Genomic DNA, 13,258 nt, shown 5'->3' with positions numbered 1-13,258 from the left:
GAGAGAGGAGACGAGGAGGAGAAAGCACTGGAAAGGAAAGGAGAGAGTCAGGGTTGGAAGAAATAACTTTTAATCAATTCCCCAGTGACACTCCGATTGTTCACACACAAAAAAAGCCAATAACATTTACTTGTTAACATAATGACGGCACCAACCTTCATTCTGTTACCAAACTTTGCATCGGCACTATTCTTCAATTAAATGTTTACATTTTTTAGTTTACAGTTTTCAGTGGAAATTGTTAAAACTAGTCCCTATGCATATGGTTGTATGGTTTGTTAAACTTTGGAATCATTGTTTAAAAAAAATCCAAATAAAACATAAAAAAAATGTTTGATGTCATCCAATCGATCAGCCGTTACCATGGAAACACCCTTTTGGTTTTATGCTGTTCAACAGTAACGACCTGACCAAATTCACATAGAAATATGACTTATAGATCTGTCATTCTCATTGAAAGCAAGTCTAAGAAGTGGTAGATTTTGTTCTATGTGTGCTATTTCTTTGCTTCCCGTTCTTAAATTCTTTTCTTTTAGGTTTTGTACACCAGCTGAAAATACAATGTGTTTGATTGATGGAAAATATATTTCACAGCTGTTTAGATGGTACAATGATTCAATCTCTACACTATATTTGCTTGTTTTGTATGGCTGTCTCCGACTAAAAAAATATTGTTAGACCAAGAGCCATCCTGTTCTATCGACCATCGACTAGTCTAAATGTTTAAACTTATTTTCCATATATAAACGGACACACCCTATGGGTTTGAATCAAATCAACTACATATGCACTGAGCTTGTCTGATGCTTTAAGCACACTGTTTGGAATCCTGGACTCCTGACCTGTTCACCGGAAGTGCTACCTGTCCCGGACCGGCTGTTTTCAACTCTCTAGAGACAGCAGGGGCGGTAGAGATACTCTTAATGATTGGCTATGAAAAGCCAACTGACATTTCCTCCTGAGGTGCTGACGTGCTGCACCCTCGACAACTACTGTTATTATTATTATTTGACCCTGCTGGTCATTTATGAACATTTGAACATCTTGGCCATGTTCTGTTATAATCTCCACCCGGCACAGCCAGAAGAGGACTGGCCACCCCTCATAGCCTGGTTCCTCTCTAGGTTTCTTCCTAGGTTTTGGCCTTTCTAGGGAGTTTTTCCTAGGCCCCATGCTTCTACACCTGCATTGCTTGCTGTTTGGGGTTTTAGGCTGCGTTTCTGTACAGCACTTTGAGATATCAGCTGATGTACGAAGGGCTTTATAAATACATTTGATTAGATGTTTTTTTATTTGACTGTTTGATAAATTAATTTACACACAAATGACTCAAGAAATGGTCACACTGTGTGTTGTTTTTTTTAAATGACAGCGAGCGCTTGTGACTGACACACGTTGTCTCTCTCCTCCCTAACCGCAGAGAAAAGGCACCACAGCACAGAAAGTGTTTGACTGAAAAGTTCTGTTACCCGAAATCCCTAATTGGTTTAAGAAAAAACATTCCCTTTCCCCCCAACCCCTGCTCTCTTTTATGTGAAACATGTGACCAATAGGACCTGACCTACAGCCAGCCTGTCATAATCACATCAGTAAAAGGGTTATAACTCCCATCACAGTAACATGTGACCAATAGGACCTGACCTACAGCCAGCCTGTCATAATCACATCAGTAAAAGGGTTATAACTCCCATCACAGTAACATGTGACCAATAGGACCTGACCTACAGCCAGCCTGTCATAATCACATCAGTAAAAGGGTTATAACTCCCATCACAGTAACATGTGACCAATAGGACCTGACCTACAGCCAGCCTGTCATAATCACATCAGTAAAAGGGTTATAACTCCCATCACAGTAACATGTGACCAATAGGACCTGACCTACAGCCAGCCTGTCATAATCACATCAGTAAAAGGGTTATAACTCCCATCACAGTAACATGTGACCAATAGGACCTGACCTACAGCCAGCCTGTCATAATCACATCAGTAAAAGGGTTATAACTCCCATCACAGTAACATGTGACCAATAGGACCTGACCTACAGCCAGCCTGTCATAATCACATCAGTAAAAGGGTTATAACTCCCATCACAGTAACATGTGACCAATAGGACCTGACCTACAGCCAGCCTGTCATAATCACATCGGTAAAAGGGTTATAACTCCCATCACAGGAACATGTGACCAATAGGACCTGACCTACAGCCAGCCTGTCATAATCACATCAGTAAAAGGGTTATAACTCCCATCACAGTAACATGTGACCAATAGGACCTGACCTACAGCCAGCCTGTCATAATCACATCAGTAAAAGGGTTATAACTCCCATCACAGTAACATGTGACCAATAGGACCTGACCTACAGCCAGCCTGTCATAATCACATCAGTAAAAGGGTTATAACTCCCATCACAGTAACATGTGACGGCAAAATGGATGCGGGGGGGAAGTGAAAAATAATCTGGAAGTGAGCGAATGTTGACTGGTTTCTCAGGAGGGGAAGTCAGATGTGTGGAAGAGGTTTGACTTAGTTGTGGAAACTACTGGTTATCAAGAAAAAGGTTATAGGAGCAAGTGTTGATTGTATTATATTATGTAGTATATAGTATATACTGTATTTTATATATATATATATATTTTTTTTTTATACACTGCTCAAACAAATAAAGGGAACACTTAAACAACACAATGTAACTCCAAGTCAATCACACTTCTGTGAAATCAAACTGTCCACTTAGGAAGCAACACTGCTGTTGTGCAAATGGAATGGAACAGCAGGTGGAATTTATAGGCAATTAGCAAGACACCCCCCAATAAAGGAGTGGTTCTGCAGGTGGTGACCACAGGCCACTTCTCAGTTCCTATGCTTCCTGGCTGATGTTTTGGTCACTTTTGAATGCTGGCGGTGCTTTCACACTCGTGGTGGCATGAGATGGAGTCTACAACCCACACTTAAGTGGCTCAGGTAGTGCAGCTCATCCAGGATGACACATCTATGCGAGCTGTGGCAAGAAGGTTTGCTGTGTCTGTCAGCGTAGTGTCCAGAGCATGGAGGCGCTACGAGGAGACAGGCCAGTACATCAGGAGACATGGAGGAGGCTGTAGGAGGGCAACAACCCAGCAGCAGGACCGCTACCTCCACCTTTGTGCAAGGAGGAGCAGGAGGAGCACTGCTAGAGCCCTGCAAAATGACCTCCAGCAGGCCACAAATGTGCATGTGTCTGCTCACACGGTCAGAAACAGACCGCGTTGGCGGATGCTTTAGTCCAGGTCTGGGAGGAGATCCCTCAGGAGACCATCCGCCACCTCATCAGGAGCATGCGCAGGCGTTGTAGGGAGGTCATACAGGCACGTGGAAGCCACACACACTACTGAGTCTCATTTTGACTTGTTTTAAGAACATTACATCAAAGTTGGATCAGCCTGTAGTGTGGTTTTCCACTTTAATTTTGAGTGTGACTCCAAATCCAGACCTCCATGGGTTGATAAATTTGATTTCCATTGATATTTTTGGTGTGATTTTGTTGTCAGCACATTCAACTATGTAAAGAAAAAAGGTTTTAATAAGAATATTTCATTCATTCAGATCTAGTATGTGTTATTTTAGTGTTCCCTTTATTTTTTTGAGCAGTATACATTTATATATATATATATATATATATATATATATATATATATATATATATATACATGCAGACAGACAGTTGTAGTCGGAAGTTTACATACACCTTAGCCAAATACATTAAGACTCAGTTTTTCACAATTCCCGACATTTAATCCTAGTAAAAATCCTTGTCTAGGGTCAGTTAGGATCACCACTTTATTTTAAGAATATGAAATGTCAGAATAATAGTTGAGATAATTATTTGTTTCAGCTTTCACATTCCCAGTGGGTTAGAAGTGAACATACACTCAATTAGTATTTGGTAGCATTGCCTTTAAATTGTTTAACTTGGGTCAAACGGTTCAGGTAGCCTTCCACATGCTTCCCACAATAAGTTGGGTGAATTTTGGCCCATTCATCCTGACAGAACTGGTGTAACTGATTCAGGTTTGTAGGCCTCCTTGCTCGCACACGCTTCTTCAGTTCTGCCCACAAATGTTCTATAGGATTGAGGTCAGGGCTTTGTGATGGCCACTCCAATACCTTGACTTTGTTGTCCTTAAGCCATTTTGCCACAACTTTGGAAGTATGCTTGTGGTCATTGTCCATTTGGAAGACCCATTTGCGAACCAACTTTAACCTGACTGATGTTTTGAGATGTTGCTTCAATATATCCACATAATTTTCCATCCTCATGGTGCCATCTATTTTGTGAGGTGCACCAGTCCCTCCTGCAGCAAAGCACCCCCACAACATGATGCTGCCACCCCCATGCTTCACGGTTGGGATGGTGTTCTTCGACTTGCAAGACTCCCCCTTTGTCCTCCAAACAACGATGGTCATTATGGCCAAACAGTTTTATTTTTTGTTTCAACAGACCAGAGGACATTTCTCCAAAATGTTTTATCTTTGTCATTGAAGTTAAGGTCTGTGAGAGCCAGAAATCTTGCTTGTTTGTAGGTGACCAAATCCTTATTTTCCACCATAATTTGCAAATAAATTCATTAAAAATCCTACAATGTGATTTTCTGGATTTTTTTCTCATTTTGTCTGTCATAGTTGAAGTGTACCTATGATGAAAATTACAGGCCTCTCTCATCTTTTTAAGTGGGAGAACTTGCACAATTGGTGGCTGACTAAATACTTTTTTGCCCACTGTGTGTTTTGTTTGACCCTAATTATTAAGGTGAGGTTAAGCTGATCTTAAATCTGTTTGGTTTGACCCTAATCATTAAGGTGAGGTTAAGCTGATCCTAGATCTGTTTGGTTTGACCCTAATCATTAAGGTGAGGTTAAGCTGATCCTATGCTGTCTCAGACAGCATCGGATCTGAGACAGCATCGGACCTCCCCCCAGCTAATGCCTAGGCTTGAGCTCAGCAGGTTAACACAGTCGTATGGCATGTAGGAGACCTGGCTTTCCAATCTCATGCCGGTCACATTTTAGTCATATGTGTACAGTGTGTATATCCCGATGTATTAACGTGTGTGTGTGTGTGTGTGTGTGTGTGTGTGTGTGTGTGTAGGAGCCCAACAGCGGTCACCCAACCCTCATCACTCTGAAGGTGGACCCAGATGGATTCTTCCTTTACTGGACTGGTGGGGCCAACATGGTGAGTCTAGTGGGGCCAACATGGTGAGTCTAGTGGGGCCAACATGGTGAGTCTAGTGGGGCCAACATGGTGAGTCTAGTGGAGCCAACATGGTGAGTCTAGTGGGGCCAACATGGTGAGTCTAGTGGGGCCAACATGGTGAGTCTAGTGGGGCCAACATGGTGAGTCTAGTGGGGCCAACATGGTGAGTCTAGTGGGGCCAACATGGTGAGTCTAGTGGGGCCAACATGGTGAGTCTAGTGGGGCCAACATGGTGAGTCTAGTGGGGCCAACATGGTGAGTCTAGTGGGGCCAACATGGTGAGTCTAGTGGGGCCAACATGGTGAGTCTAGTGGGGATAACAGGGTGAGTCTAATGGGGACAACAGGGTGAGTCTAATGGGGACAACAGGGTGAGTCTAGTGGGGACAACATATACACACACAATACCCCATAATGACAAAGCGAAAACAGGTTTTTAGAATTGTTTTGCAAATTTTTTTTTTTTTTTAAAGATAGAAACCTCCGAGACGTAGAGCTCTGAGACAGGATTGTGTCGAGGCAAAGATTTGATGATGGGTACAAAAACATTTCTGCAGCATTGAAGGTCCTCAAGAACACAGTGGCTCTGCAGCACTCCACCAATCAGGCCTTTATGGTAGAGTGGCCAGATGGAAGCCACTCCTCAGTAAAAGGCACATGACATGACGGCCCACTTGGAGTTTTCCAAAAGGCACCTAAAGGACTCTCAGAACATGAGAAACAAGATTACCTGGTCTGATAAAACCAAGATTGAACTCTTTGACCTGAATGCCAAGCGTCACGTCTGGAGGAAACCTGGCACCATCCCCATGGTGAAGCATGGTGGTGGCAGCATCATGCTGTGGGGATGTTTTTCAGCAGCAGGGACTGGGAGACTAGTCAGGATCAAGGGAAAGATGAACAGAGAAAAGTACACAGAGATCATTAATGAAAACCTGCTCCACAGCGCTCAGAACCTCAGACTGGGGCAAAGGTTCACATTCCAACAGGACAACGACCCTAAGCACACAGCCAAGATAATGCAGGAGTGGCTTCGGGACAAGTCTCTGAATGTCCCTGAGTGGCCCAGCCAAAGCCTGGACTTGAACCCGATCTAACATCTCTGGAGAGACCTGAAAATAGCTGTGCAGTGATGCTCCCTATTCAACCTGACAGAGCTTGAGAGGATCTGCAGAGAAGAATGGGAGAACCCCCCCCCCACCCCTATACAGATGTGCCAAGCTTGTAGCGTCATACCCAGGAAGACTCAAGGCTGTAATCGCTGCCAAAGGTGCTTCAACTAAGTACTGAGTAAAGGGTCTGAATACTTATGTAAATGTGATATTTCAATTGTATTTTTAACACATTTGCAAAGTTTTCTAAAAACCTGTTTTTACTTTGTCATTATGGGGTATTGTGATGTCATTATGGGGTATTGTGATGTCATTATGGGGTATTGTGTGTAGATTGAGGGGGAAAAAACTATTTAATCCATTTTAGAATAAGGCTGTAACGTAACAAAATGTGGAAAAAGTCAAGCGGTCTGAATATTTCCTGAAAGCACTGAGGTGTTGTGTGTTTACCTCGTCTTTCACTCTTTCCACGTGGAAGTCATTTCTGTTGTTCTTATTGTCTTCATCTCTTCTTAATCTTTTCTTTCTCACCCCACTGTCCTGTCTCCTTCTTTAACTCTCACACACCTTCTTTAACTCTCACACACCTTCTTTAACTCTCACACACCTTCTTTAACTCTCACACCTTCTTTAACTCTCACACCTTCTTTAACTCTCACACACCTTCTTTAACTCTCACACACCTTCTTTAACTCTCACACACCTTCTTTAACTCTCACACACCTTCTTTAACTCTCACACACCTTCTTTAACTCTCACACACCTTCTTTAACTCTCACACACCCTCTTTCTCTCTCTCACACACACCCTCTTTCTCTCTCTCACACACACCCTCTTTCTCTCTCACACACACCCTCTTTCTCTCTCTCTCTCTCTCACACACACCCTCTTTCTCTCTCTCTCTCACACACACCCTCTCACTCTTTCGCTCTCACACACACACTCTCTCACTCTTTCTCTCACACCCTCTCACTCTCTCACACACATACACCCTCTCTCACACACACACACACACACCATCTCTCTCACTCACACACCCTCTCTACTTCTCTCTCTCTCTATCCATTCCTGACGTTGTTCTCTCTGTGTCTCATTAGTCCAGACAGTTGTATGTGTTCCAAATGGCTCCCTATGTAGTAAAGTAGTGTGCTGTGTTTCACCCAGAGCTCTGTAGTAAAGTAGTGTGCTATAAAGGGAATATGGTGCTATTCGGCCAGTCGGTCATGTGAAATGTTATGTGACCAATACATAGGCCTCGTGTTGAATCAATTTTCAGGCCCCAAATTAAATCAACTCTTCCCTCTATCAATCTCTCTGTCTCTCTGTCTCTATCAGTCTCTCTCAATTCAATTTAAGGGTTTTATTGGCATGGGAAACATGTGTTTTACATTGCCAAAGCAAGTAAAATAGATCATAAACAAAAGTGAAATAAACAATACAAATGAACAGTAAACATTACACTCACAAAAGTTCCAAAAGAATAAAGACATTACAAATGACAAATATTATGTCCTCCCGAGTGATGCAGCAGTGTAAGGTACTGCATCTCAGTGCTAGAGGCGTCACTACAGACCCTGGTTCGATTCCAGGTTGTATCAAAACCGGCCGTGATTGGGAGTCTCATAGGGCGGCGCACAATTGCCTCAGCGTCGTCCTGGTTAGGAGAGGGTTTGGCTGTGATTGGCCCAGAGTTATTCAGATTAGGAGAGGGTTTGGCTGTGATTGGCACAGAGTTATTCAGGTTAGGAGAGGGTTTGGCTGTGATTGGCCCAGAGTTATTCAGGTTAGGAGAGGGTTTGGCTGTGATTGGCCCAGAGTTATTCAGGTTAGGAGAGGGTTTGGCTGTGATTGGCCGTCGTTGTTCAATAAGAGAATGTTCTTAACTGACTTAAATAAAGGTTCAATGAATGTGTAAATAGTTAAATAAACATAAATATGGGTTGTATTTATAATGGTGTTTGTTCTTCACTGGTTGCCCTTTTCTTGTGGCAACAGGTCACAAATCTTGCTGCTGTGATGTCACACTGTGGTATTTCACCCAGTAGATATGGGAATTTATCAAAATTGGATTTGTTTTGTAATTCTTTGTGGGTCTGTGTAATCTGAGGGAAAATATGTGTCTCTAATATGGTCATACATTGGGCAGAAAGTTAGGAAGTGCAGCTCAGTTTCCATCTCATTTTGTGGGCAGTGAGCACATAGCCTGTCTTCTCTTGAGAGCCATGTCTGCCTACGGCGGCCTTTCTCAATAGCAAGGCTATGCTCACTGAGTCTGTACATAGTCAAAGCTTTCCTTAATTTTGGGTCAGTCACAGCGGTCAGTTCTCTCTCTTCCTCTACCCCTGTTCTCACTCTCACTTTAATGTCATTAGCTGTATTGGCATGACGTAACAATGTATATATTGCCGTAACTTAGTTTGTGATTTCTATTATTATCTAATTAAAATAATTTCAATCAATATTGTCAACGGGGCAATAGTAACAACAATAACCAAGGGTCAAAATAACCATACATTCAACAATAACAATAAGCAAACAGTAGAGGACATGTGCAGGTTGATTGGTCTGTCAGACACTGTCCCTCATCGAATGGCAGGCAGCAATGTAGTGCGCTGCCAACCCACAGCTCTCTGCGTCCTCCCCCAACAGGACGGGCAGCCTACTCTCATCAGAGAGGTCTTTGAAACCTTGAAAAAGGTTTTCAAATTTGGGGAAATGACACTCTCTAATTGTTTTATATTTTTGACATTTTGTCAGGAAATGCAGCTCTGTCTCAGGTCCTGCTGTTGTGCAGTGGTTGCACAGCCTTTCCTCTACAGGGAACCAGGTTTTCCTGTGTCTACCCTTCTCAATGGCAAGGCTGTGCTCACTGAGCCTGTACTTTGTCAAGTTTTTTCTAAGGTTTTGATCAGTAACCATGGTCAAATAGCTAGCCAAAGTGTACTGTCCATTTAGTGTCAGATAGCACTGCATTTTTCTTTGTGCTTCTCAATATGTAATGTAGTTTTGTTTTGACTGTGTTGTAATGTGACGTATGGTGATGTGATGTATGGTGATGTGATGTATGGTGATGTGATGTGATGTATGGTGATGTGATGTGATGTATGGTGATGTGATGTATGGTGATGTGATGTATGGTGATGTGATGTATGGTGATGTGATGTATGGTGATGTGATGTATGGTGATGTGATGTATGGTGATGTGATGTGATGTATGGTGATGTATGGTGATGTGATGTATGGTGATGTGATGTATGGTGATGTGATGTGATGTATGGTGATGTGATGTATGGTGATGATGATGATGTGATGTGATGTATGGTGATGTGATGTATGGTGATGTGATGTATGGTGATGTGATGTATGGTGATGATGTATGTGATGGATGTATGGTGATGTATGGTGATGTGATGTATGGTGATGTATGGTGATGTGATGTATGGTGATGTGATGTATGGTGATGTGATGTATGGTGATGTGATGTATGGTGATGTGATGTGATGATGATGTGATGGATGATGGTGATGTGATGTATGTGTGATGATGATGTGATGATGTGATGTGATGTATGGTGATGTGATGTATGGTGATGTGATGTGATGTATGGTGATGTGATGTATGGTGTGATGTATGGATGTGATGTGATGTGATGTATGGTGATGTGATGTGATGTGATGTATGGTGATGTGATGTGATGTATGGTGATGTGATGTATGGTGATGTGATGTATGGTGATGTGATGTGATGGTGATGGTGATGTGATGTGATGTATGGTGATGTGATGTGATGTATGGTGATGTGATGTGATGTATGGTGATGTGATGTATGGTGATGTGATGTATGGTGATGTGATGTATGGTGATGTGATGTGATGTATGGTGATGTGATGTGATGTATGGTGATGTGATGTATGGTGATGTGATGTATGGTGATGTGATGTATGGTGATGGTGATGTGATGTATGGTGATGTGATGTATGGTGATGTGATGTATGGTGATGTGATGTGATGTATGGTGATGTGATGTGATGTATGGTGATGTGATGTATGGTGATGTGATGTATGGTGATGATGTATGTGATGTGATGTGATGTGATGTATGGTGATGTGATGTATGGTGATGTGATGTATGGTGATGATGATGTGATGTATGGTGTGATGTGATGTATGTGATGTGATGTATGGTGATGTGATGTGATGTATGGTGATGTGATGTATGGTGATGTGATGTGACGTATGGTGATGTGATGTATGGTGATGTGATGTATGGTGATGTGATGTATGGTGATGTGATGTATGGTGATGTGATGTGATGTGATGTATGGTGATGTGATGTGATGTGATGTGATGTATGGTGATGTGATGTGATGGTGATGTGATGTGATGTATGGTGATGTGATGTGATGTATGTGTGATGTGATGTATGGTGATGTGATGTATGGTGATGTGATGTATGGTGATGTGATGTATGGTGATGTGATGTGATGTATGGTGATGTATGGTGATGTGATGTATGGTGATGTGATGTATGGTGATGTGATGTATGGTGATGTGATGTATGGTGATGTGATGTATGGTGATGTGATGTGATGTGATGTATGGTGATGTGATGTGATGTATGGTGATGTGATGTATGGTGATGTGATGTATGGTGATGTGATGTGACGTATGGTGATGTGATGTGATGTATGGTGATGTGATGTGATGTGATGTATGGTGATGTGATGTGATGTGATGTATGGTGATGTGATGTGATGTATGGTGATGTGATGTATGGTGATGTGATGTATGGTGATGTGATGTATGGTGACGTATGGTGATGTGATGTGACGTATGGTGATGTGATGTGATGTATGGTGATGTGATGTATGGTGATGTGATGTATGGTGATGTGATGTATGGTGATGTGATGTATGGTGATGTGATGTGATGTATGGTGATGATGACGTGATGGTGATGTGATGTGATGTATGGTGATGTGATGTGATGTATGGTGATGTGATGTATGGTGATGTGATGTATGGTGATGTGATGTGATGTATGGTGATGTGATGTGATGTATGGTGATGTGATGTATGGTGATGTGATGTATGGTGATGTGATGTATGGTGATGTGATGTGATGTATGGTGATGTGATGTATGGTGATGTGATGTATGGTGATGTGATGTATGGTGATGTATGGTGATGTGATGTATGGTGATGTGATGTATGGTGATGTGATGATGTGATGTATGGTGATGTGATGTATGGTGATGTGATGTGACGTATGGTGATGTGATGTATGGTGATGTGATGTATGGTGATGTGATGTATGGTGATGTGATGTATGGTGATGTGATGTGATGTATGGTGATGTGATGTATGGTGATGTGATGTGACGTATGGTGATGTGATGTATGGTGATGTGATGTGATGTATGGTGATGTGATGTATGGTGATGTGATGTATGGTGATGTGATGTGATGTGATGTATGGTGATGTGATGTGATGTGATGTATGGTGATGTGATGTGACGTATGGTGATGTGATGTGATGTATGGTGATGTGACGTATGGTGATGTGATGTATGGTGATGTGATGTATGGTGATGTGATGTATGGTGATGTGATGTATGGTGATGTGATGTATGGTGATGTGATGTATGGTGATGTGACGTATGGTGATGTGATGTGATGTATGGTGATGTGATGTGATGGTGATGTGATGTGATGTATGGTGATGTGATGTATGGTGATGTGATGTATGGTGATGTGATGTATGGTGATGTGATGTATGGTGATGTATGGTGATGTGATGTATGGTGATGTATGGTGATGTGATGTATGGTGATGTGATGTGACGTATGGTGATGTGATGTATGGTGATGTGATGTATGGTGATGTGATGTATGGTGATGTATGGTGATGTGATGTATGGTGACGTATGGTGATGTGATGTATGGTGATGTGATGTATGGTGATGTGATGTATGGTGACGTATGGTGATGTGATGTGATGTATGGTGACGTATGGTGATGTGATGTATGGTGATGTGATGTATGGTGATGTGATGTATGGTGATGTGATGTATGGTGATGTGATGTATGGTGATGTGATGTATGGTGATGTGATGTATGGTGATGTGATGTGATGTATGGTGATGTATGGTGATGTGATGTATGGTGATGTGATGTATGGTGATGTGATGTGATGTATGGTGATGTGATGTATGGTGATGTGATGTGATGTATGGTGATGTGATGTATGGTGATGTGATGTATGGTGATGTGATGTATGGTGATGTGATGTATGGTGATGTGATGTATGGTGATGTGATGTATGGTGATGTATGGTGATGTGATGTATGGTGATGTGATGTATGGTGATGTGATGTATGGTGATGTGATGTATGGTGATGTGATGTGATGTGATGTATGGTGATGTGATGTGATGTATGGTGATGTGATGTATGGTGATGTGATGTATGGTGATGTGATGTATGGTGATGTGATGTGACGTATGGTGATGTGATGTGATGTATGGTGATGTGATGTGATGTGATGTATGGTGATGTGATGTGATGTGATGTATGGTGATGTGATGTGATGTATGGTGATGTGATGTATGGTGATGTGATGTATGGTGATGTGATGTATGGTGACGTATGGTGATGTGATGTGACGTATGGTGATGTGATGTGATGTATGGTGATGTGATGTGATGTATGGTGATGTGATGTATGGTGATGTGATGTATGGTGATGTGATGTATGGTGATGTGATGTGATGTATGGTGATGTGACGTATGGTAATGTGATGTGATGTATGGTGATGTGATGTGATGTATGGTGATGTGATGTATGGTGATGTGATGTATGGTGATGTGATGTATGGTGATGTGATGTGATGTATGGTGATGTGATGTGATGTA

General features: G+C 42.1%; 1 protein-coding gene across 1 annotated transcript in view; it reads left to right on the top strand.

Annotated features, from left to right (window-relative positions):
• Window positions 1-13,258, top strand: part of LOC124008217 (1-phosphatidylinositol 4,5-bisphosphate phosphodiesterase beta-3-like) — a 123,367-nt gene that overhangs the window by 12,918 nt on the left and 97,191 nt on the right. Inside the window, 1 exon segment of the mRNA XM_046319333.1 lies at window positions 5,131-5,217. Within this exon segment, the coding sequence (XP_046175289.1) occupies window positions 5,131-5,217 (87 nt within the window).

This window comes from Oncorhynchus gorbuscha, linkage group LG21 (genome assembly GCF_021184085.1).
Source record: "Oncorhynchus gorbuscha isolate QuinsamMale2020 ecotype Even-year linkage group LG21, OgorEven_v1.0, whole genome shotgun sequence".
NCBI lineage: Eukaryota > Metazoa > Chordata > Actinopteri > Salmoniformes > Salmonidae > Oncorhynchus > Oncorhynchus gorbuscha.
The sequence above is the reverse complement of the archived record's forward strand: the minus strand, read 5'-3'. Positions and strand labels throughout refer to the sequence as shown.